Source organism: Lacerta agilis, chromosome 9 (assembly GCF_009819535.1).
Source record: "Lacerta agilis isolate rLacAgi1 chromosome 9, rLacAgi1.pri, whole genome shotgun sequence".
NCBI classification, from domain to species: domain Eukaryota; kingdom Metazoa; phylum Chordata; class Lepidosauria; order Squamata; family Lacertidae; genus Lacerta; species Lacerta agilis.
In genome coordinates, this window is record NC_046320.1 from 25,161,066 (window position 1) to 25,186,630 (window position 25,565).

General features: G+C 42.1%; 2 protein-coding genes across 4 annotated transcripts in view; one reads left to right on the forward strand and one right to left on the reverse strand.

Moving 5' to 3' along the window:
* Positions 1-14,390, reverse strand: part of TRAPPC11 (trafficking protein particle complex 11) — a 69,058-nt gene extending 54,668 nt beyond the window's left edge. For 2 of the 3 annotated variants that reach the window (XM_033160897.1, XM_033160896.1), the window contains exons 1-17: positions 14,248-14,389; positions 13,427-13,655; positions 11,697-11,866; positions 10,570-10,640; positions 9,697-9,811; positions 8,815-8,914; positions 7,890-7,963; positions 7,416-7,512; positions 6,064-6,197; positions 5,098-5,245; positions 3,734-3,827; positions 2,720-2,799; positions 2,566-2,644; positions 2,428-2,482; positions 865-1,010; positions 230-291; positions 8-140 (exon numbers count right to left, since the gene is read on the reverse strand). In XM_033160897.1, coding sequence (XP_033016788.1) covers positions 8-140; positions 230-291; positions 865-1,010; positions 2,428-2,482; positions 2,566-2,644; positions 2,720-2,799; positions 3,734-3,827; positions 5,098-5,245; positions 6,064-6,197; positions 7,416-7,512; positions 7,890-7,963; positions 8,815-8,914; positions 9,697-9,811; positions 10,570-10,640; positions 11,697-11,866; positions 13,427-13,630 — 1,762 coding nt within the window. In that variant the 5' untranslated portion in view covers positions 13,631-13,655; positions 14,248-14,389. Of the gene's footprint in view, positions 1-7; positions 141-229; positions 292-864; positions 1,011-2,427; positions 2,483-2,565; positions 2,645-2,719; positions 2,800-3,733; positions 3,828-5,097; positions 5,246-6,063; positions 6,198-7,415; positions 7,513-7,889; positions 7,964-8,814; positions 8,915-9,696; positions 9,812-10,569; positions 10,641-11,696; positions 11,867-13,426; positions 13,656-14,247 lie in introns of all 3 variants that reach the window. The other variant, XM_033160898.1, reaches the window with a different exon arrangement.
* A 387-nt stretch (positions 14,391-14,777) lies between these two features.
* Positions 14,778-23,840, forward strand: RWDD4 (RWD domain containing 4). Its single transcript, XM_033160507.1, has 8 exons — positions 14,778-14,933; positions 17,884-17,964; positions 18,974-19,083; positions 19,176-19,320; positions 19,773-19,890; positions 20,635-20,684; positions 20,833-20,835; positions 23,699-23,840. The coding sequence occupies exons 1-8, from the start codon at positions 14,910-14,912 to the stop codon at positions 23,729-23,731; spliced, it is 564 nt and encodes a 187-aa protein (XP_033016398.1). The 5' UTR covers positions 14,778-14,909; the 3' UTR covers positions 23,732-23,840.
* The last annotated feature ends 1,725 nt before the right edge of the window (positions 23,841-25,565 follow it).

A 25,565-nucleotide genomic window follows, 5' to 3' on the forward strand; every position in this document is an offset into this window, starting at 1 on the left:
TACATACCAAATGGAATAAAGTCTTGCACTTCTATTGTAAAGATGTTACTTCCTGCCAGAGAAACTCGGTCAGTCCATAACTTCTGGGCAGCTTTCACAGAAGCAGTATCACATTCAGGTTCTGGATCTGGATTCTCATTCTGAATCCAAAACAAGAATATCAGTTCTATATATAAAACATTTACATTTTTGGAGATTGTCTCAGAGAAGTTGGATTCTACCTACTGACCATGAGAACTTTGATCAGATTCTTTTCTATCCGAGATTTTTGATCTTCTTTCAAAGTAGACGCTGATGAAAAATACAAAAACAAATTAGGAAAAAAGGAATAATAATAATAATAATAATAATAATAATAATAATAATAATAATAATAATGTTTATACCCCGCCTTCAACTTATAATGAAGAGTTACTGCCTGAAATACCTGCAAATGCTTTAACATTACCCTGCCATCTTCATACTCAAAATCAAGGTCTAGTTCTTGCAACCAGCTCCAAAGAAGGTTCAACATATTTGTTGCATTTCTATCCCAATCCCACAAAGATCTCAGAGCAATATGCATGCCCACCTCCCACACAGTATCTGTGATATATATTAGGCTGAGAGTTACTGAACAGTCCATGGTCACTCATGGAATTTCTTAATGTAGTTGGGATTTAAACATAGAACTCCTTGGCTCTAGATTGTCTAACCACATTTGAAGCAAAACCACAAAGAAGGGGTATCTTAAAGATACAACATCCCTTTTAGGCAGGAATGTTCCATACACCACAAATACCTCTCTTCTTCCCATATTCGCACTAATAAATATTCAAATCAAAATAGTTAAAAAGAAGACTGAAATGAAGTGCACTTCCTTACCCCTTCCCAGCAGCTCTAGTGAGTATGTAAGGTAATCTTTTATTTGCGCCATGAGATAGGAACATTTAAGAGCTGTGGTCAGTATAGAAGTAAGAAGAGTCCACCATCCTTCACTACGATAGTCACATAAAACATAATCTAGCAGCCTGGAAAGGGGTTAGAAGAGAATTTAACTAAGCAAATGAACCTGACAGTTCATATAAAAATAACACTCAAGCCAAATAGAAGAGACACCTGATCGAAGAAGCTTTGTGATGTGAGTTTCGGGGGGAGGGGGATTAATCTGAACATTTTCAGTTCCCTATGACAACTGGGATCTGATTTCACATCTTTGACTTCCGCTTAGCAAACAAAACTAAAGTAGTACATAAGGTTAATTTTACATGCCGCAAAAGTAACTTGGAGGTTTGTTCTAATAGATGAACTGAAATATTAAGCTGAGCACAGAATGGAGAAATCCCACTGGTTACTCCTCCAGTGCTCATGGAAAAACTACCGGCACACACTAACCACAAGGGAGTATGTCAAAGACACGTGAGCCCCGCATAGGGGAAATAAACCCATCATGGCAGCAAAATGTCTAGGAGCAGTATCTGAGAGGGTGCAGACTATGGCATCAGTCTATTTCTCCCCTAGCAGTGCTCTATATTTCTTCCTACTCTAACAGAGTTTACTGGCTGTTAGGTATGATATATCAGTAGGCCATTCTATTGATATATTTCTGACTTCCTGCTGGTGTATCTCAAGAGATGCTGGTAAAAGAGGGCAGTTGCTGAATTCTAAAACCTTCCACAGCATACCCACCCTAGGATTTCACCTTTAACAAGGATTAAATGCTGTACTCAAAAAGAAATCCAATAATTTACTTGACAAATATTGTTACTGAAATATCAGTTACAAAATATTTGCAACTCAGTAGCACTCTACTGAGCTAAGGCAATAAAAATATGTGTCCTAGGGAAAACCACTATGAAAATAGAAAATTAAGTTAGTACTGTCATTATGTTAATGCATTTTAGAAACTGAGTATTTTCCCTATACCTTCAGATTTCCAAGTTATTTCCTCTAGAAACAATTATAAAAATACAGAATTTATCAGTTATTACATTTGTACATATTGAATTATGGCCACAGGGTGGCATCCAGCTAAACAGTTTACTAGCAGAAGGACTTCTGACTGTGCAACGGAACTTTCCCTCCCTCTCCTCTCCCCACATGCCCCCCTAAATCTGCAGAGGCTTTGAGAAACCCCCAAAATATATTTAAGAGGCACACAGAGGAAAGAGAGAAAAAAAGTTCTGCTGCACAGCCAAAAGTCCTTGTGCTAGTGGAACTGTCTAGTTGCATACCACCTGTAATATCTGACCTCACTGAAGCTATGCCAGGATGACCTGTCCTGTTACAATTTTTGATAGATTCATGGTCAATAACTTTCAAATTGATCTGTTCACAACCCTCTTCTATACACTGCTGAAAAAAGTTTTCCAATTTTCACTTAAATTACTAAACAAAAATTAAAAATACCTAAAATCATGCAGTGGCATTTATAAGAATCATACTTACTTCAAAGCTTTGGTGTAATCTTTAGTATCGTAATACTCTTCACCCATCTGAACCACTGAAAAGAACATTATATTATTTACAGTATTAAAAACTGTAAAATGTGTTTTATTAAACATTAGTTAGGAATATTATACTTACTCAAGTGACTTTTCATTCTTGGACATTTGTACTTCTTGAATTGGGCAACTGCATTACTCAGCAAGGTGATTATTAGCTCCTAATAAAAAGTATTGTTAAAGTTATATTTGCCCTTACAATGACAAACTACAAATACTATTGAAATGTGACTTACAGAGTGAAGAACCTTTCTCTCTTTCAGTTGCAGTGCCAAAATTCCCACTTTCTCCTTTTCGGGATCATTGAGATCAAAGCCTGCATATGACAATGAAAAATCCATCTTAATGAACTACTGTACATTATTTTGTTACAAGCCTAGTTCCAGTTCATGAATGTTCAGATTCTAAACACTGCTCTGTATCTTAGGAGAAGGAATGTTTTAGAACTCAGGTGTATTCTTTGTTCTTTTAAGTAGACTGTTTTAAAAGATAGGCTGAAATAATTAAACATACTAAAAACTAAAGCACCTTTAAGTGCTATGGTCTAAGTCAGCCTACTAGGAAAATTACTGCTCTTGGCAACAAAGCCAAAACCTCACAATCTGTGGTTTCTTGGCAACAGCCCATAAAAGGAATGATTCCAGAAAGGCAACACTTATTTAATTTTTGCTATTATAGAGGCCACTAATAATGACACAAGCCTTATATCACACAATGAGAGAGTTTGCATTTATTTGGTAAACTCATTCTAAGCCTCTTTGAATGGAATGTTTAAAACCACAGGCTTAGTTCACTGTCATCCTGTTCCAAATCTCTGTATGGGCTCTAACAAACAGAAGTTGCTTTTCCAAGCATAGGCTGCCTCGTTCATTTCAACAGATGTAGTAGTTCCTCTAGTCTTGTGCCACTTTAAAGATTAACCAATTTATTATGGTACAAGCTTCCACGGAACACGTTACTACTCTGTGGAACCATTCCTGAACTGATATGCCTTTTGATGAACTTCAGCATGTCTGTGATGTATTGCAATATATAGGATATGTCTTAGGCCATACTTGATTCACTTGAGACATAGGTTAAGTCTGTTGAGCTTTATCACTGCCCTGGATAAGCTGCAAATACACACCTGAGCACTGAAGGATAAGATCAGGAACACAATTTGAAATATACAAACATTAGGAGAAATGTTTGTTAATTAAGATTGTTTTTTGTTTATGTTCTGTAGGCAAGAAACTGAAAAAGATATTTACTTAGTATTCCCTGCCTCCATGGTCTTTGTCCGTAGAAGTCAAGCATTCCAGTTTGAGTTTCCAGTGGATCTGGATTGGGATATATTACGGAAGACTGCAAATTAAGCAAAGAGAGCCTTAACTATATCGTTAAAGGTTATGACACAGTGTTTTAATAAAATGCACAACCGAATGCTGGGAGTGGGGAGGGGAAGACTTCCAAAATGTATGTGTTTATAGAAGAAGCAAAACCAAACCTGCATTGGCACAGAGGATGGAAACAGAAAAATGGTTGTTGGTACATAAAGGCACTACACTGAACCTACGTATACCTGCTTAAGACTCTTGAATTCAATGAAATTCATGCACATATATTTGGACTAGGACTGTGCATGCGTGTACACTTAATTATGGCTTCTGTAGAGCTAACTATTAGAGGAGTAAAAATGTTTGTGTTTTGCATGATCTAACTAATAGAGGGAGACCTGAACACCCCCAGAGTTCTGGATTATGTTTGAAGACTACAGCACTGCTATTTAAAGTTATTTTTTCTTATTTTTTCACATAATTTTAAATGAACACTTTTATGGGCATTCTATCATATTAATGTAGCATGACCTATAATTAGAGTCTGTGCCCAAATCAAGTTCCCTAGAAACCTATAGCTGAGTAAGAGTGCTGACATACACTAGGATTCTAAAAGGTGTGCATTATTTAGACTATACACATGCATTTGCCATACACAAACCAAGATTTTTAATCTCTGTGTGTATATATGTATATAAGTAAACATATAAATCTATTGACCAAAAGTTATGGGCTTATAAAAGTAAGTTTACAGAAGAGATTACAGGATCTGGGATACCTCAGTCGGTAGAGCATAAGACTCTTGAGCCCCACGTTGGGCAAAAGATTCCTGAATTACAGGGGGTTGGACTAGATGATCCTAGTGATCCAATTCTACAAGTTTATGACTCTGAGTGTGAACTCATTAGTTTAAAAATACCAACTTGCTAACCCAAAAATCTTATTATTCACGTTACCTTTACCTGAAATTCACGGAGAAATCAAAGTAAGTTCTGTTTTCAGCCTTACTTTTGGTTAATTTTTATTACCTATGAGCCGCAGGTATGGTTTTATAGCAGCCCATGTGGATTCTTTGCTGCACTGGAATCACACACAGGAATGAACAGGAATCAGCGTTCTGCACACTATTGTAACTGATCAGTGCATGGTAACACCATTCACACAAATGAGTCAGCACAGCTATCTAGAAGTCAGTATTTTAAACCCCCTAAAAGCTACAGTTTCTTCTTGCAGAAAACCTTGTAAGAGTATTGTCTCACAAAGGAGCTTAAACAAATGCAAGGCAGCCTATGACTCACCTCATGATTACAGAGATTACTGGCCAATTGCTTCCGTTCTTGTGCATAGTATGCTGCCTGCTGGTAATAGAAACCAGGATTCTGAGTTTGAATAGCTGTCAGTCCTAGTTTAATAGCTTCATCGAACAAATCTCCAAAAGCTTGGAATCTGTTTAAAACAAAAAGGGGGGGAAATCACACACACACCTGAAGAACCAGACACTTCAGATTTTTTAGAAGGATTAAGCAGAGTAGCAACAGGCAACTAACTCATGGGCCACACAAAATCCTGACCTCTTTCCAGGACCCCAAGAATCTTAATTTAAGGAAAGAATCCAAAACTTTCCTATACAGACATGAGAAGTAGAAAGTCTGAAAACTCAGGGCAACCTTTGCCTCAAACCAAAATAATTTTAAAATAAAGAAACCTACCAAATATATCACTACATGTCTCAACTCTCATGATTTCTATATTTGTTTCAAACTTTCTAATGATCCCACTGGGCCAAAAAATAAAATCAGAATTGTGCATGTGATTAACATGTGCAATGCTTACTGTACGATAGGTGCATGCAGATGGTTACTTGTTAATAGAATATGCAAGTTGGCAGACATTCTCTGGCTCACTATATATTAGCTCACTATATATTTATTTCTAGTGTAGCCCTGAACATGTTCCCCATTTCTTCTCTGAAACATGTCTGGAACAGAAAAACACTGAAATCTAGGTAACGAGCACAAAATAATTTGAGGCTTGCACCAGTCACTTTGGTTCACATCACAGTAGCTTTAGGGAAGTCATTTAAGCCTCAGGTTCTTCATTTGTATAATGAGTATAATGGCAACCTTCCTCATAGAGCTACAGCTATAACTGATGTGGAATGTCATAAGGTTTATGTAATAACTTGCAAACCAAAAGCAACACCGTAGTTGCAGCTTGAATCTATTCACTAATCACAGTACTCAAATTACTAAGTAAAAACATACTGTTTTGACATCCAGGCAGCATGCTCAAAAGCCAATTCAGCACTCCCAATTTTTTTCTTGCACAAATCTATGTGTTTTCTGAACTGTGCAATTGCATCCAGCGGTGTATTATGTTGAAAACAAAGGCGACAAATCTGAAAAGATTTGAAATTAGAACACTTTGATTAAAATATTTTACAATGGTATACTAGATTGACAACTACAACAGAACACAGTTGTTGTAGGTGAACATTAACAGTAAAACACATGTTATTTTTATATTAGCTATGTTCCACTGCCCTTTCAGACTATTTCATTTCCCCCCCAAAGACAGTGAAAATGAAAAGGCTAGTAACTGTGTAATAGAAGCACAAATTCCAGTTATTCACAGGAAGTAACCTCAAATTATTGCAAAGATGCCAAGGACAGCAATGGGCAACAGGCTCCCCCTCAGAAAGAATTTGATGAGGAGAAACCTACAGTTGTACCTCTGGTTATTTATGCTTCGGGTTGCATACGTTTCAGTCTACGAACTCTGCTACCCTGGAAGCGCAACCCAACACATGCGCGTGATATGCACATGCACAGAGCGGGTTTCAGGGGTTTTCGGTCTGCGCATGTGCAGAACAAATTGTTCGGGTTACATCCTTTTCGGGTTACGTACTGTAACCCGGAACGAATTAAGTACGTAACCCGGGGTACCACTGTATCTGCATTTATAAGAGAATGCTGTTCTCACTGGTGCTTCCCCATGTTAACATGAAAACTTGGGATGGATCGCTACCAGAACTTTCCAGTTACTTGAATCTGAAAGAAGAATAAACTGAATGGAGGGATGGAACATAAAGTTAAAAGTAGAAAGATGTTTTAATCCATATACTTCATGTGATTCAGTATCAAAGCATTCAATATAATAAAATCAAATTAATAAACTCAAGATTTCACCATTTTTAGCGTTTCTAGCCTCCAGGATAACACAAAACCATAGGCAATAATTTAAGAATGGATTATAATTTCTGGTCTTGTTACTTATTCCTCATTGCACAATCTGTACCCTCTGCAATTTCAGTGCCATCCTTCATGACCCAACGTACCCGCCCTCTGTTCATTTACTAGATATAGCTTTTTATGACTATGTTGAGGACCAATTACACTATGCCTCTATACTTTATATAAAGAGCATGGAGAAAGGTCATTAAGGTCTGAAAAACATGGCTTTACCTTACTCATTCTGCCTATACTGCTTCCTCACTCAAGCTCCATCCATTCAGGATATTCAACTAAGAAGTGTTCCTTGTCCTTAAATCACTCAGAACAGGAACTTCTGCTACAAAATATCCTAAGAAGGGCCAAGTTAAATCAATAGTCATTACCTTGTAGTTTATAAATCCTGCCATAGTCTTGATTTCCAATATGTTTGTTTCATGAGCTCTCAGTTCATGTACAAGATTATATGCAGTTCTGTAATTTCTAAGTAAGAAATTTTAAAGTTAGAAGTTGTTCACTTGTTGTAGAATAAATTAGTGAGCCCCAAATGTATTGCTTTTCTTTTCTTTGGACCACATCAGCGAGGCCCAGAATCCTTTTGGAATTAAAGGGGTTTACTGTTGCTTCTCCTCTTGAGTAAAGTTACTTGAAAGGAAATATATTAAATATACTTCATAAAATGCTTCAGTGCATATTTACTCATGGAGAATGGCAATAAATCTTTTTAAGAATGGCAGTCGAAAGGTGCCCTCCACTCCTTTGTTTCTCATCTCACCCACAAATGGAAGATATGCCTCTCTTTCTGGACTGGGGGACGTGAGAGGGTCCTATGATTTCATCCTCTGCATACAAGTACTTACTTTAGAGCATTCTGTGTGTCTTGCTTCAATTCACTGAAGAATCCTATTTTGAACTGGTGTCTAACAAACAGAAGCTGCAACACAACCAACACACAATATTTTTAAAAGGTGGTATTAGTTTTAAAGCCATCAACATGACACTTTAGGCAACACTAATGCAGATTAATACCAAACTCTAAGAATACCAAATCAATTTATTCCACCATAAATTAAGGATACTTATTTGACTTGCTTTTAAATGGTTTTAACATATAACTTGCTTTATTCTTGCTACTGCTAAAGATGCATTTTTATTTGTTTTGTATTCTGGTATGATTTTAGAAATGGTCTGTATTCTTATAGAACAGGCATAGGCAAACTCGGCCCTCCAGATGTTTTGGGACTACAACTCCCATCATCCCTAGCTAACAGGGCCAGTGTTCAGGAATGATGGGAGTTGTAGTCCCAAAATATCTGGAGAGCTGAGTTTGCCTATGCCTATTATAGAATATATGGTTATAACATTATGGTATATGCCACTGCATAGTTTTAGTATAAGAGTAAGAAATATATAATAATATTTTCCTCTCTCTCTCTCTCTCTCTCACACACACACACACACACACACACACAAACACACCGTTCTGCTTTTCCACGCCTACAGAGTGAAAGACAGGTTCATAAAGTGACAGATTGTAATGGCAATATTGTCCACAAGTCTAACAGGAATGATAATAGCACAAATCAATACAACAGTGACTTGGCAAGTACAAGTCTATTCTATAATAAACTTATTTATAAGTCAGTTTATGAATAAAATATTTATAAATGAAATATAAATAAAATATTCTTAAAACTACCAATAAAAACAGGATTTGCAGCAATGGTGCTTCTAAATTCTTCGGCACTGGTAGCCCAACTAGTTTAATCAAGTTTCTAGTTATACCTGATGTGTTGTTTTGTTCAGGTATTCTTTATGAGATTTCACTCTGCGGATTTCTGTATAGTAGTATGTCTGTGCGTGTTCATAGAAAGCATTCTCTAACCTATGAAAGAAAAGGTCAACTACTTAAAAATGAAGTAAGAGTCTTAATACTGTATCAATAACTAGCTGCCTTGCTTCAAACACCTTCAACCTCATTTCTCTACCATAAATCTTAAAGCTTATATATATCAGCAGCATGGAACAGGAGCATACAGCTTTTCCAGAAATAAAATGGTGGTGGATTCATTACATTTCAACAGAAATACGTAACATGTAGGTAACAGGTGTATTCAAGAGTTCCTTACAAATGTCGATGTAAACACACTTGGTGGAGATTTAATACACATGAAAGAAAATGTGTTAAATTGTGGAGAGGCTTTAAAAATGCTTACTCCCTAAAAACTAGCCATATGCACAGCCTGACCTTATAATTGCTCAGAAGCAGCGGAGGCTGTTCTATTAGGGCAAATTGGGCACTATCTCACCAAACTCAGTCTGCCCTCAGCCAACCTCACTTGCCTGTCTTTTCAACTGCAACCAGTCCACAGGGTAGCATTGCTTGTCAGTTTCTTCCTCCTTAGTCTCAGTGTTGCCCTTGCAGAACTCAGCAGGGAGGATGGGGTCAAAATTTAAATGCATTTGCTCTGTGTTTCATTGCCTCTGGCTCCATCTACTGTTGGGTTCCCTGCCTTCTTCCCCACCAGTCTCAATAGGTACCAGTCACCACTGTTCAGAAGCAAGTTCCACTGAGTGCAATGTGACTCTCAAGCAAGCATAAGGATGATTTCAGCCATGGTAAAAAAATAACTAAAGAAAAGCCTGCTTCTCACATAATTTACTTACCTTATAATATAACCTACAAGGTGATCAGTATGTGGCAAAACGAACAGTGACTTTCCAGAGAGGTCACAAGCATTGCATAAAGCCGCTGCCCTTTCAGAAGCAATAACATCTTCTCCTAAAACAAAATTTTAAAAATGCTGAACCATCTACTTTCTGAAAATCTGTCAAAGGGCAACAGATTGTCACATTCACGGTACACTATTAACCATAGTTTACATGACATGCAAATGAGTTCATTGTGCACTACAACATATAAGATGAATGGTTCCCCTTTAAAGCAAGTGTGGAGTTAATTTTTTTCTGAGCCGCGAGACCTACAGGAACAACACTGCTGTTGCAGTTGATTACAATATAGCCAAACCCGTAGTGCACTAGATTCCTAAAAGAATGTCAACCTGCACCATAAGGACAGTGCAAAAGGCTTTTAACACAAATAAAAAGGAACCTAGAAAACCTGATTACCAGAGAGAAAAGTGGTATATGACTATACACCCCATAAAAGGCTTTCAAACCAGTCTCAGCTCTGTCATCTGTCTCCAGCCAAGGGTTAAGACAGATATACTGTAGGCTTTTAATTCTTTTGCTTTAACTTATTTTTATTTTATTGTGTGTTTTGATATTGTTGTAAACCGCTGTGATATATTTCTATAATACAGTGGTATATGAAAATGTTTATAAACAAATAAATAAAATAACTGCTACTGAAAAACATTCAACCTACAGTAACACCAAGTTGTCGTCGTACACCCCCCCCCCCTTTCTTTATGGCACATATTTCGACCTTCTACTGAAAAACAGGTGTATTTCACAACTTCGGATTACTGTGTTCATTTATTTCAAATCTGATCATTTTAGCTTTCAATTGTACTTCACCTGGAGGTAATGGTGTTTTCTTCTGAATCAAAACCACAGCAACTTTTGTGTTTCTTCCCTGCAAACTCTGCCTGTAAGAACAATAAATAACATCAAACTGAGGATGGTAAACATGCAAGCCTTTAGACCATACATACTGCAAAATACGTTTAGTAATAAATGTTGCCTGTCTCAAGAGACAATGGAGTGTGCATCTGGGGGTGAAGTCAAACCAAACATTTAGTACAATCTTAACTAAAAGGAGGCTTTCTCTCTTTCCACTTACGTTAGATTTCCCAAAGGTGTAAACTAAGATGGTATGTGTGCTTTTTAAAAGAGTAGCATTTCAAACATGGGGATGAATTCAACATAGTGCAACAGCAATCATTCTGTCAGCACAAGCATTTCAGCTTGCAAGTCAGAATGATGCCCCCTTTCATCTCACCAACTGGGTGGGGGAGGCAGGGGAAAGAGAAAGAGAAAACCCTGTTGTCCTTGCAGAGGTCCTTGCACTGGCTTCCACTAGTTCCCAAACTTTTTCAGTTGCAGAGCACTTTTAAGGAGAGAAATTCGTCATGGAGTACTACTGTTGCCTTTATGCCAAAGGCGTGTATTTATTTATTTGCTAAGCACTTGGAGATACTTTGGACAGACCAAGTGCTCCACGGAGCACAGTTTGGGAACCACTGCACTAGTGGAACTCATTAAGTTAAATCCAGCCTATGGTTACACTTCTGTTGTAAAAGCACCCTTACATATGTAAGTTACAGTGCAATTCTACACTCAGAAGCCCCAATGACTTCAGAATTGCACCCTGCTTATCTGTCTTGAAAGTGGAAGAAAGGAGCTTGTGAATGATGACTTTCCCCCAATTATGTTTGCATTAAGCCATTACTAAGCTAATACCCTAGAAAAGACCCTGGTGTTGGGAAAGATGGAGGGCACAAGGAGAAGGGGACGACAGAGGATGAGATGGTTGGACAGTGTTCTCGAAGCTACTAACATGAGTTTGGCCAAACTGCGAGAGGCAGTGAAGGATAGGCGTGCCTGGCGTGCTCTGGTCCATGGAGTCACGAAGAGTCGGACACGACTGAATGACTGAACAACAACAACAAAGCTAATACCTAAGAAATATTTTGCAATTATACCTGACAATTTCAACTCTAGTAGCACACTCTGACTGTTTTTCTTTCCACTGTGGCTCATCCCAGTCCAGTTCATAAAACACCACAACAAGTGCAGGCACCAAGTTCAGATGTTTGTTCATCCAGCCAGTCTTCAAGATTCCTTTTGGAATGTACCATTCATATGTTGTTCTCTGCAAGCATTGACAAACAAGGTGAACTGCTCTCTCTGTTCTTACACAAGTTCGGGTGACTGATATATTTACACCAGGACTTAAACATTCTGCTTTATCCCATGTCCTTCTCAATCACGGCTACCGGAAGTACAGTAAGGGATCAAACCTTTCTCAAACGCTAATCACCAACCTTACTGCCCACAGCAGAATACACTGGGGGAAAAGTTTCATTATACTTAGGAGGACTTTCTACGTAAACATGCTTCATTGTAAGAAAGTAAGAATCACAATCTACTCTAGCATCTTGTTCTCACAATGGCCAACCAGATGCCTATGGGAAGCCTTCCAAACAGGACATGAACACAACTGTGTTCTACTCACCTGCACCTCCCAGCACCTGATATTAAATGATTCCAACTTTGGTGGCAGAGAATAGCCATTATGGCCAGAAGCCGATGATAGTCCTATCCTCCATGAATTTGCCCAATCTTTAAAATTGGTGCCCATCACATCTTGGGGGAGCATATTCCTATGCATTTGAGTGAAGCACTTTCTTTTGTCCCTTCTGAATCTTCCAAGGTCCTGGATTCTAGTATCATAAAGGAGGGAGATTCTCCCAATCCACATTCTCTGCACCATGCGTAATCTTATACACCTCTATCATTCCCATTTCCCCCCTAAATTAGAAAGGCACAAATGTTGTAACTTTTCCTCACAGGGGAATTGCTCAAACCCCTTGATCATTTTGGTAGCACTTTTCCAAATTGTTTTGCAACTCTACAATTTCCTTCTTGAGGTGAAGGGACCAGAACTGTAGTGTTCTAAGTGTGGCCTCAACAAAGATTGGTACAATGGTATTATAATATTGGTTGTTTAATTTCCAATCTGTTTCCTAATGATTCCTAATGTGATATTCCCATTTTAACAGCTACTGCACAATGAAACAACATCTTCATAGAGCTACCCACTAAAATCCCAAGACTTTGCTCCAGGTCAGTCAGGTCAGAGCCAACTAGCATATATAAGAAATCAGGACTTCCCCTCCCTCAATGTACATCACTTTATATTCACAGTGAATTGATTTCACCATTTTATTGCCCATTCACCCAGTCTGGAAAGAATGTTTTGGAGCGCCTCATAATTTTATTTTATTTTTTGTTTCACTGTTCACCCCTAACTCAGACTATGAATGGACAAGTTAAAAACAGAAGTCTCAATATGGATTATTGGGTGACTCCACTTTCTAAATCCCTCCATTGTGAGAACTGCCAATTTATTCCTAAAATAGTCTCAAGTCGAGTTGCAAACCGACAACATGCTTTGGTTTGTGTCAGATACAGAATAAGGATTCTAGCCTATATAATAACTCAGTTTTTAGATTTAAGCTACAATTATATGCTTCCTTTTGAAAGTATCCCATTAGCTATGCTGATGCCAGCATTCAATTAACCTTCAAGTGGAAAACTGATTATTCAAAGAATTACAAGAATAACTGCAAATAGCAAGTAATTCATATTAAATATATTTTACAGTCAAGACATGATCCTTTACTTCCAAACATAAAATGAAAAGCCATACCTTTGTCCTACATTTAGGATATTCATGATCCCCAGGGAGTACTTTGAAAGAAATTGGTACTCTGTCCGCTCTCCTGTTTGCACAAAAGGCGTCCCAAACTGCCCGATGAACAGCATTATACACTACATCCAAACCCGTGAGTGTAACGAAGGCCATAGGACGGCAGCACAGTTCCACAGGAAAGTCCCATTGCGAAGGGCTCATCGTTATGGTTGGCTCGCAGGGAAATCTGAAACAGTAAGTATACATTTTCAACGAACTGGTCTGTTACTCAGATACATTTATCATTATTCTGGGACAACTATAGCCTAAGAGAAAGAAAAACCTCTGCTTAAAAAATAATATTAGCTCTGACCAAATTCTTCCCAAATGAAAGTTGATATGACATGCAATAGTAAATGAAATCTTAGGATTGAAAGAGGCGCAGCTTCCACCACCTTGACAGCAGTAGATAGAATCACAGAATTGTAGAGTTGGAAGGAACTCCAAGGGTCATCCATTCCAACCCCAGGAATCTCAACACGCGGTTCCCCACCAATCTGAAACCACACTGGACCCTGCTTAGCTTTAGTAAACCGGTACTCCGCAGCCTGGAATAAATGTGTGGTTTAGCCATGAATGACCAAGCAGCTTTCGCCCAAAATTCCCCGAGGTTCTCGGTGGTGTCCCTGTTCGACCGAGGCCGCTTGTCGGCGCTTCCCCTCCCCGCCCCCACTCCGGACCCAGTCATGGCGCTCCCTACAGCTGACAGCGCCTGCCCCCCCCCTACGTCCCCTTCCACCGCAGCCCACCACGCCCTGCGCGGCCCCGCTCCACCGCACCTGCGCTGCACGGTGAGGAAGAAGCAGCTCCCCGTCAGCGCCACAGGCGGCCCCGCTCAACTTCCACCGGCGCAGTCCATGGGAAAGGCCCGACCGAACGACGGAGGAAAGAAGGGGAAAGGGTCCACGAGCAGCAGCAACAGCAGCAGCGGCCCAAAGCCTGACTGAGGAGACCAGCAAACAAGCCGGGGGTGGGGGGTGAGGGGTGCGAAACCAGCTGAGAGCGACGTCTCCAGCTGACCAATGAGCGCCGCGACTCATCAAGGGACGAAACCATTGGAGCGCGGTCAGGGGCGGGGCGGCGTTAGAGTGCGACGAAGAGCCAATGAGGACCAGGAAAGAGGCCGGACTGGCGTAAGGGAACCGAAGCGAGCCAGAGGGCGTGTCTGAAAGAGCCTGGTCAATAGCCAGCCGGGAACAAGACGAGGAAGGGTAGACCCCGCGTCCAATAGGAAGGGCGGGTGCCGTGACCCCGCCTCCCCGTGTCATTTTCGGCGCACGCGCACGGGTAGACGGCTGTCGGGATCAGTCGGGGCTGTGTGGATCTCGCCCTGGGCTGCCAGTGGCAGAGAGGAAGGCGTCGCGATCACCTGGGAGGAGGGACGGTGGGCAGTGAAAGGGTTGGTTGGTTGGGGGGCTCCTGTTTCCTCCGGTGTCGCGCCATGACGGCGAACGAAGACCAGGAGGTGAGTGAGGATTGAAAGGTTGGGCTTCCAGAGGCGTTTGGTGATGATGGGGAGAAGGGAAGAGTTTCATCCGCTGCACAAGTAGAGAATCAACAGGCGAAGTCCCCCCCCCCCGCGCTCTGCCTCTCGGGGCAGGCGCTTCACCTGTTGAGCTTCTGCCTGCCGCAGCCAAAAGCTTGTACAGGCAACATGGGGCATAGCTCACTTGCTTAGAGCAACGGTGTTGATAATGCCAAGGTTACAATTTCGATCCCCATATGAGACAATTGCATTTTCCTGCATGGCAGGGGGTTGCACTACATGATCCTTGTGGTCCCTTCCAACTCTCCAATTCTATGAACAGAGCAGAGGTTGGCAGAATTTAGACTAGCACCCGCTGCTGGATATCTAGGTGATTTGCAGAAGATCCGGAAGGTTTCCTGACTGTGTCCTGACAATAGCAAGAACTATTAACCTTCCCTTCGCCAAATCTTAAGTGTCACAGCAGAGCTTATGTGCAGAGACATCCTGTTCCTTAATTCTGAACAGATTTGCCTTGCTAAACCACTATTTTGCACCTCCTTCTGTTTGGGGGTTCTCAGAGTCTTAGGGGAAAAACAAACTGAATCCCATAGGCCCACCCCTACATTACAGAAGTTAGCATGCTTAAAAACCTTGGATAATTTTGGTAATTTACTCAGTACAGTTGTCAGCACCAAGTAGGTAATACCCTGATTCAGTGGTTTTCAACCAGTGTGGCGTGGCACTCTGGGGTGCCCTGAATGATGGTCATGGGTGCAACACTGGCATCTGTCCCTCTTTCCTTCCCTCATCCTCTGATTCCGTCTCGCATCTCAGCCTCCAAAGGCTTGCACAGCTGTTAGTTGTGGCAGACCTGGCCACAGGCAGGCAAATGCTGCCTCTGGGGCTGGTCAGGGGGTTCTGGTTGCCAGGAGCTGAAGCAGCCTCAGAGTAAGCAAGCAAGCGGGCGAGGGAGACCACCCAGCCAGTCCACCAGCCCTTGCTGTTGGGAATGGACAGACAAGCCCCAGGCCCCTATGGGGCAGTGTGTGGAGGCACCTCTCTTTGGGGCGGGGGGGGGCAGCTCAGAGACCAGGGGCAGCAGTATTGGCTGCCCAGAGGACTCCCACGGGGAGGGGAGAGGAGAGGAGGCTGAGGGAACACTCCACAAGGGAGGATGTTCAAAAAGGTGAGAGACTGCCTGCTCTGCAGGCAAGGGGTGACATAACTGGGCTTCTGAGCCCCACAGGGGTACCGCTGAAAGAATGTAGTTGCTCAAGGGAGCTGTGGACTCAAAAAGGTTGAAAACCTCTGTCCTGATTGAAAGCGGGAAGGGAGCATAGCTTGGTGGGACCATAGCTTGGTGGTAGAGTACACACACACAGACCAGACACACACACCTCACATCTACATTCACAAAGACAACCTAGGGTACCATCTTTACTTTTGCTACACAGTAGAAAACCCAGCAGTTATGTGTTCATTACATACTGTACTTAGTTCCAACAAGATGTAAACATTGGATCATAATTTTTGTTGTATTCTTCATATCGAATAATTCTATCAATTCTATAGATAAATACAAATATCCAAATTTATCTGTTGTATATAATATGTATTTTCATGTTCGTTTTTTCTTAACTTTGCCTTGGATTTAAAAAACTGCATTAGAGAGCATATGCCTAATGGAACTTTGGGCTTCTGTTTCTCAAAACAGCAGTCTCCCAGGCTACATAGTAAATGGGTTCTGAAGCAAGGGACAGGAGACAGGGGAGACTTTCAAAGTAGCTTGAAATATGACACAAGGCACTATTGTCCATAAGTGGGGGGATCAAAAAGTTACAGTGGTACCTCAGTTTAAGAACAGCCCTGTTTGCGAACTATTCGGTTTATGAACTCCGCAAAACCGGAAGTAGTGTCCCGGTTTGCGAACTTTACCTCGGTCTAAGAATGGAATCTGAATGGTGGAAGGGCACCAGCTGTGGGAGGCCTCATTAGGGAAAGCACACCTCAGTTTAAGAACAGTTTCAATTTAAGCACGTCCTTCCGGAACGGATTAAGTTCATAAACTGAGGTACCACTATAGGGAGTACCATGCACAGAATACTCCTGCAATCTTTCTACATGTGTATATGCGTTTTAAGGTCTTGTACAAAACAGTGAAAATTAATCATAACTGCTTTTTAAAAAATGCACATGCAAAATAAAATAGAGGATTTGGTTCTGTTCAGACCCATTTGAAAAAGTACAGGCACCACCCCCACCCCACCCCAGTTACGTGTATTCAAGTGGTGTGTGACTGTGCATATGCACGGCACTGGAAACCAGAATAAGGGGGAAAGACTTAAAGAGCCTTAATAAAGCCCTGCTGTGCTCATGAGGAGACCCTCCCCAGAGCCCAAAGGGGACCCTCTTTGGGGAGGGTCTCCTTGCAAGCTTGAAGCGCAGCAGGGTGCTTCCCCACTTGACACACATTTCATTTATGTGTGCAGGTGGCCAGAACGTAACCCCCATGTAAGTCTGGAGTCACCTGTATCATTGACTGTAGTGCACTTTGGATAATAATCCCTGTAGTTGAAAACATTTGTTCCTAAAAAGTATTCATATTGTTTATCGTCTTTCTTTTATTTCATACCCAACATAATACACTTCTGCTAGGTTGGTGTTATCATTAGTAGTAGTAGTAGTATTAAACTATGTTCTCTTTTAAAAAATTATTTTGAACTGAGATTGAAGGTGATGAAATTAATATCAGATATTAATACTTAAACAGACCGTACACAATTTAAATTGTTAAGAAGCAAATATGAGTTCACCAAGACCACTACTGGCTAAGTATCTCTGGCCCTTTCCTGTAGCATTACCCTTAGGACTAAGATTTTTAAGATTTGTGCAAATGTTCTCTTTTAGGTTTTAAAAATATTAATAGTTTTCTTGTTCTTTCCTTCAGATGGAGCTAGAAGCATTACGTTCTATTTATGAAGGTGATGAGTGTTTTAGGGAACTTAGCCCCATTTCCTTTCAATATAGGGTGAGTTTGCATGAGGTTTTATTACAGAAAAGTAATCTGTGTTGACTTGAACCGAGTCCCAATTCTTCCAAGACACATGCATGTATCTGAGGTTGCTCATAGTTTTTACCAGTTTTTTTATTGATTTATTGATTAATTGCATGCGTTTACTGTGATTTAGCTATTGTACTCTGCTTTGGGATTATTTTATAGGAAAAGTGGGCAACAAATTTATTAAGAAAAAAGTACAGTCGTACCTCGTGTTGCATTCACTGCAGGTTGCGAACGGCGCGGGTTACGAATGCCGCAAACCCAGAAGTGTTTACTTCCGGGTTTCGCCGCACGTGCATGCGCAGAAAGCGCTCTGCACAGTCTGCGCATGCGCAGAAGCGTTCTATGCAGGTCGCACATGCACAGAAACGTGGTAGCGCGCTTCCGCGCATGCGCGTTATCGCCACTCGGGTTGCAGACTTTTCGGGGTGCAAACCGCACCCCGTAACGGATCATGTCCGCAACCCGAGGTACCACTGTACACCACTTACCTAATACAGTTGTGAATGAAGGAATATTAAACTTTAACCTTCAATAGCCACATTCATTTTCATAGGATTGACAGCATGCAGTTTGTGAAGTTGAGCTCAGATTCATGCTGTTATCCAGCAATCTCATTTGAATTAAGCAATAATTATTTGAATTAACAATAATTTGAATTAATAATTAAACAGTAATGATACTGTGTTTATTCAGAATGAGAAAAGTTACCTATGAAGCAAATGTCTTTTTTTATTATTGTTTTCTAATGGCAGCTGCATGGATTCCTGTGAAGTAATATTTTACATTTGTATCAATTAGTGTTGCAGTCGTCTTATCTGAAGACTCAATTCTATGGATGATGATAATAATAAAAATCAACAGTGAAGGATCCTTGTTATAAAACAAATATATTTCAGTATTTCTTCCATTGGTTTAAAAATTGGGGGGTGGGTTCTGGATTCTTCTTACACTGCCATGCTTTATAAATATTTTCCAGATAGGTGAAAATGGAGACCCTAAAGCTTTCCTGATAGAAATATCATGGCCAGAAACATACCCTCAAACTGCTCCAGTCATCTCTATGGATGCATTCTTCAATAATTCTATGTAAGTAGTCCAGATTATAAGAAGTGGCTTTCCTTCTGGAATAGCATTCTTTTGCATCTATCCCTAAAAGGAAGTTCTATGATTTCTCCTAGAGCCTCCACCATAAAGCAGAGTATATTGAACAAATTAATGGAAGAAGTTGAAGCTAACCTTGGTACCTCTATGACATACACAATTTTTGAATATGCCAAAGATAATAAAGAGCTGTTCATGGAAAACCAACCTATTAATACTGTGGTAAGCTGATAACTTGTTTATATATCTCAAAATACCAGTGTTTCCCCCCAAATATTAAGAAGTTAATGCCAAACTGCCACTGCAAGAATAAGTTCACATTTCTAGAAAAGCTTCACTTTCCTATAGTAAACTAATAACTGTTTGCCTCAGGTACAAATCGGTATTCTGGATGTTGTTACTAAAAATGGCTGAATTATCATACCTAGAATTGTATATTGTTCACTGGCTACAATATATAAAACTCCATGTATTTCAACAAGGATTATGATAAGTCGCAACACAAATATGCTTATCTCATAATGAGCTTTAAGCCAGTAAATGCAAAGTTTCCAGAGTAGAAAAGTATAGATGAAAATCTGAAGCTGTTGGATCGTTATTAGATGGGAACCCAAGGATTAGAGAAAGTGCCCATAAATTACAGAAATATCTTATTAACAATTTTCGGTTTTTAGACAGCTCTGAACAACTGCATCTCAACAGGACAACCAGATGCAGCACAAACTAGTAAGAAAAAAGAGAAAAAGGAACAATTGACCAAAACACAAAAACGAAAGTTAGCAGATAAAACAGGTGTGTATGGTGTAGTTCATATGTTTCTTTTAGATTTAAAGATGCATTTTGTTATTGCATGAATTAGATTTAACAAATATTTGTCAAAGTACAGGATTTTACCAATATTGTATATTATGTTTATATTTTTGTGCAGGATTTTTTGCTTTTTTGGGGTGCTTTAATAATAAAATGTTTATGAAAGCTTTGTTGTTGTTGTTGTTGTGTGTGTGTGTGTGTTCCCATACAGTTTATCCAGGGGTCAGCAACCTTTCTCAGCTGTGGGCCGGTCCACCGTCCCTCAGACCATGTAGTGGGCCAGACTATATGGGGGGGGGGATGAACGAATTCCTATGCCCCACAAATAACCCAGAGATGCATTTTAAATAAAAGCACACATTCTTCTTATGTAAAAACACACTTGATTGCCGGACCATCCGTGGGCCGGATAGAGAAGGCGATTGGGCCACATCTGGCCCCCGGGCCTTAGATTGCCTACCCCTGAGTTAATCTTTCAGTAGTTATTGAGTTGGCTCCCATAAAAAGATCAGACCATGGTTTGGCACTATGGGAATGAACCCTGTGTTCACGTCCTCCTTCCTTCCCACTCCCCTTATGAACCCCATTTAATTATTTAGTGTGTGGCTGCAAATAATAGTTTGCATTTTGAATCTCGCAGCAAGCTGTGGTTTGCTGCAAACCAGGAAGCAATTAATTAAATCTGAAATTTGAAAATTAACAGCTTGTTTGTGGTGTTTTGAATAGATCACAAAGGAGAGCTTCCTCGAGGATGGAATTGGGTTGATGTAATAAAGGTAACATACATCACAGCTGAAAATTATTTAATGCATATATATTTAAGAGACTTCAGCAGTGTCTAATCTGTTTCTCTCTCTTTCCCTTCTTTTTGTTAACCATTTTGGACATGGATGGCATTTGGATTCTCTCTTTGTCCTTATGTAGCATGTAAGTATTTCAGTCTTCCTGAATTGTTGTACTAGTTTTGAGATATCTTTAATTCCAAGGTTATTTGGGATACTTTCTCCTTTTGATAAGTTTTTAGGGCACTTATCCTAAACATGAAAAGAAATCCTATTGAATTACCGTATATCGCGGCGTATAAGACGACTTTTTAAGCCCGAAAAATCTTCTCTGAAGTCGGGGGTCGTCTTGTACGCCGGCAACATCATGACCCGGAGTTCCGCCCCGCCACTGGCTGCATGGAGCCTCTCCCCGGCGCTTCAGCCGCCATGGAGCCCGGGCTGGGCGTGGGCGGCAAGTGCGGAGGCTTCCTGTGCGGCGACGGGGAGCTTCTCCCCGCTGCCCCAGGCGTCGCTGCCGACGCCTCAGCAGCCGTGGAGGCCGTCCTGCGCTTCAGCAGGAAGCGCGGAGGCCTCCTTTGGGGCGACGGGGAGCTTCTCCCCGCTGCCCCAGGCGTCGCTACCGATGCCTCAGCAGCCGCGGAGGCCGTCCTGCGCTTCAGCAGGAAGCGCGGAGGCCTCCTTTGGGGCGACGGGGAGCTTCTCCCCGCTGCCCCAGGCGTCGCTACCGACGCCTCAGCAGCCGTGGAGGCCGTCCTGCGCTTCAGCAGGAAGCGCGGAGGCCTCCTTTGGGGCGACGGGGAGCTTCTCCCCGCTGCCCCAGGCGTCGCTACCGACGCCTCAGCAGCCGTGGAGGCCGTCCTGCGCTTCAGCAGGAAGCGCGGAGGCCTCCTTTGGGGCGACGGGGAGCTTCTCCCCGCTGCCCCAGGCGTCGCTACCGACGCCTCAGCAGCCGTGGAGGCCGTCCTGCGCTTCAGCAGGAAGCGCGGAGGCCTCCTTTGGGGCGAAGGGGAGCTTCTCCCCGCTGCCCCAGGCGTCGCTACCGACGCCTCAGCAGCCGCGGAGGCCGTCCTGCGCTTCAGCAGGAAGCGCGGAGGCCTCCTTTGGGGCGACGGGGAGCTTCTCCCCGCTGCCCCAGGCGTCGCTACCAACGCCTCAGCAGCCGCGGAGGCCGTCCTGCGCTTCAGCAGGAAGCGCGGAGGCCTCCTTTGGGGCGAAGGGGAGCTTCTCCCCGCTGCCCCAGGCGTCGCTACCGACGCCTCAGCAGCCGCGGAGGCCGTCCTGCGCTTCAGCAGGAAGCGCGGAGGCCTCCTTTGCGGCGACGGGGATCTTCTCCCCGCTTCCCCAGGCGTCGCTACCGACGCCTCAGCAGCCGTGGAGGCCGTCCTGCGCTTCAGCAGGAAGCGCGGAGGCCTCCTTTGGGGCGAAGGGGAGCTTCTCCCCGCTGCCCCAGGCATCGCTACCGACGCCTCCGCAGCCGCGGAGGCCGTCCTGCGCTTCAGCAGGAAGCGCGGAGGCCTCCTTTGGGGCGACGGGGAGCTTCTCCCCGCTGCCCCAGGCGTCGCTGCCGACGCCTCAGCAGCCGTGGAGGCCGTCCTGCGCTTCAGCAGGAAGCGCGGAGGCCTCCTTTGGGGCGACGGGGAGCTTCTCCCCGCTGCCCCAGGCGTCGCTACCGACGCCTCAGCAGCCGGGGAGGCCGTCCTGCGCTTCAGCAGGAAGCGCGGAGGCCTCCTTTGGGGCGACGGGGAGCTTCTCCCCGCTGCCCCAGGCGTCGCTACCGACGCCTCAGCAGCCGCGGAGGCCGTCCTGCGCTTCAGCAGGAAGCGCGGAGGCCTCCTTTGCGGCGACGGGGAGCTTCTCCCCGCTGCCCCAGGCGTCGCTGCCGCCGCCTCAGCAGCCATGGGGGCCGCTGTGCGCTTGGGCGGCAAGCGCGGAAATCTCCTGTGTGGCGCGGGGGACGCTCTCCCCGCCACTGCCGCCGCCTCAGCAGCCATGGATCCCGGGCTGGGTGAGTATACCCCAAACTCTGTTTTTTCACATTAAAAGTTGGGGGGTCGTCTTATACGCCGAGTCGCCTTATACGCCGCGATATACGGTATGTCCATGTATTTTTTTAACAAATTCAGAAGTATTGGTTAACCAGCCTACCACTTTCGTGAAAAGAATAGTAATTGTTAGAGCTTTTCAACCAAATCTGATATATAATATCCAATATGCAAGAAAGTGGAAATCAAAATATTGTGTGATGTTCCCAGTGTTTGTAAATGTGTGATTAATACAGGTTAACTGTTTACAAATAAGTTTAATGCCCTCATGTGGAATTGCCATCTCCCTGCATGCTTGCATTCTTCCGTTGTTGTAATTATGTTGTGCACTAGCCTGCTTCACATATCACTTTAAACCAATGCCTAATTTCCCCCCTGTACTTCATCACACTGCATATTCACTTTTAAACTACAGGTAAGCTCATCATGGTATAAAGTGATATGCAAACAAGGCCATTGACTATAGTGCTAAGTGATGGTTTGCGTCTGTGAAAGAATTATCACAGAAGAATCACAACAAATAAAACTTTTTAGTAATCTAATGTTAATTTAAAAAAACAATACTTTAAGGGCTGTCCAGGCAGGTTGTCTAATAAAGTGGTAAAACATGTCTACTGAGTTTCATTAAGGTTGCCACAAAGCATCTGTTGAACTGCCCCAGGCCAAGACATACCTTTTTGTTTCCATGCAGTGCTATAGTCCCAGGTCCATTCTCTCAGGGTTTCTTTCTTTTTTTTTTTACTGTATGTCTTTCCAACCCTTTCAGCAGCCTTTTGTATAAGCAGCTCTCTTCGTTTTGGCAATAAATCGGTTTTTACACCTGTTACTGAATTTTGTGACATTATAAATACTAGCAGCACCAGTCTTAGATACCTGCCTTTAAGAAAGAAAAAGTTAACAGGAAATCTGCAGATTGAGGCCAAAAAAAATGGTAGCTACTTAATATTTTAATCTTTTTTTCAGCTAAGCAAAACTGGCTCTAAGGATGATGAATAGGAGGACACTGATATAGGAAAACATCAACTTTTACTACAACACTGTTTGGAATCAACTGCCATATTCTCTCTTTTTTCATTTACATTTTATAAAATGACAATTCCTCACACACTGTAATCTGAAAAGGTGTGCTTACCTAGAAGGAAATGTTTTTGGTATCCATAATCACTTTCTTCATATCACATGTTTGCCTTTAAAGAAATTAGGCTGAAGATGGTCTCCTTCTACAGGTATTTGGATGTCAACTATCAGGACTCTGAATATAACAATGTCATTTGTTTTTATACTGTTTGACCCTGTACTAAATCATGCAAAACTGGAAGCGAATCATCTAATGCTCTAGCTGCTAGTCTTATTTTTTATTTATTTCTTGCATAGCTTCTTCAGTGTTATTTCAAATACTATTCATTACTTATCCAGCTTTTCAGATGAAATCTACAATGACAGGCTAAATTTTGGAAAAATATTGGATCTTCCTGAACCATGGTATTCTTTAAATGCATTTTTCAACCCAATCCCATGGTCTCCTTCTAGCACAGCTTCCCAGCTGTAATATAGTCACAGTCCTAGAAAGCAAAACAGGATCATGAGGTACAAAAGATAAGGTATCAACTTTTATTCCCATGGCAAATCTGCAGTTGTCTACCAGCCACTTATGATGCCCTTGCATTGGTACAGTCCCTGCATCAGTTATCAGCCCATGGCAAAGAACAAATGCACTCATTATATGATTGAGCCAGTACACATGGTGTCCCATGCACAACTAGAGAGAGATGGCTCCACCTTTCCATGCTGCAGGGAGGTAGCAGTAGGCAGAAACTACAAGCATCAGGCCTCCCTTCATACAGGGATTAAATCTTCTGCCAATCCACAGCCTACAACAATAATACTTTTGCCAGGCAAAGAAGAAGGGAAGAAGGAGAACCATTCCATTGGCAACCCAATATCCGAGTTAGCAGATCCATGGGCTCTGAGAATTGTGGGCCCTTGAACGAGATTTGAGATTTGCTCTGGGATCAGTGATCATACACTGACAACTGTCGGAACGTTCCACACAGCTTATATGTTGGTGTCTTCCATGGAGAGAAAAGAGATTTTGCTAATGGAGAAGTCAGAGGCAAGAAAGGAGGAACAGTATGGTAGGGAGCTCACAGCAGAAAGCACCAGGAGTTATCTGGTAGTTTGTTGGGATGGAGTACTGTAACGTGAGACAGAAGAGAATGAATTCCCTGCCTGCCACAGGAATTAGCACAAGTCAGACCCACAATGTGGCTTTTGTAGCTACCCAATAACCTATGCTATGATGCACACCCTTTCCCCCAACAAGTGACGGCCAAACTTGGCCCTCCAGCTGTTTTGGTACTACAATTCCCATCATCCCTGACCACTGGTCCTGTTAGCTAGGGATGAAGTTGAGGTGTTTTAATCTTTTTTACAGTTGATTTTAATTAACTTTAAATATGTTTAATGACTTTAACTGTTTTTGTTGATAATGTGGACTACTTAGAGGTTTTACTACAGTCAAGCAGTTTTTCAAATTTGGTTGAATAAATAAAATAAAGTTATGCCCCAGAATGCCATCATTTCTCCCAGCTCCTTTCATCCTGGCCATGAACCTTTTCCCACAAACCTTTGGTTGATTGCCAGTAGCCACTGTAGAGGCAATGCCCCATTTGTACACACCCTTCTACTACTTGATTTATTATTACATCAACACGTAACCAGGGTAAGGGTGGAATATAAATTCAATAAATACTACTACTACTACAACATAGAAAGCTAGTGAATTGTTGGGATACACTTTGTTACTCTAGCTAATGCTCCAGTGGCCACA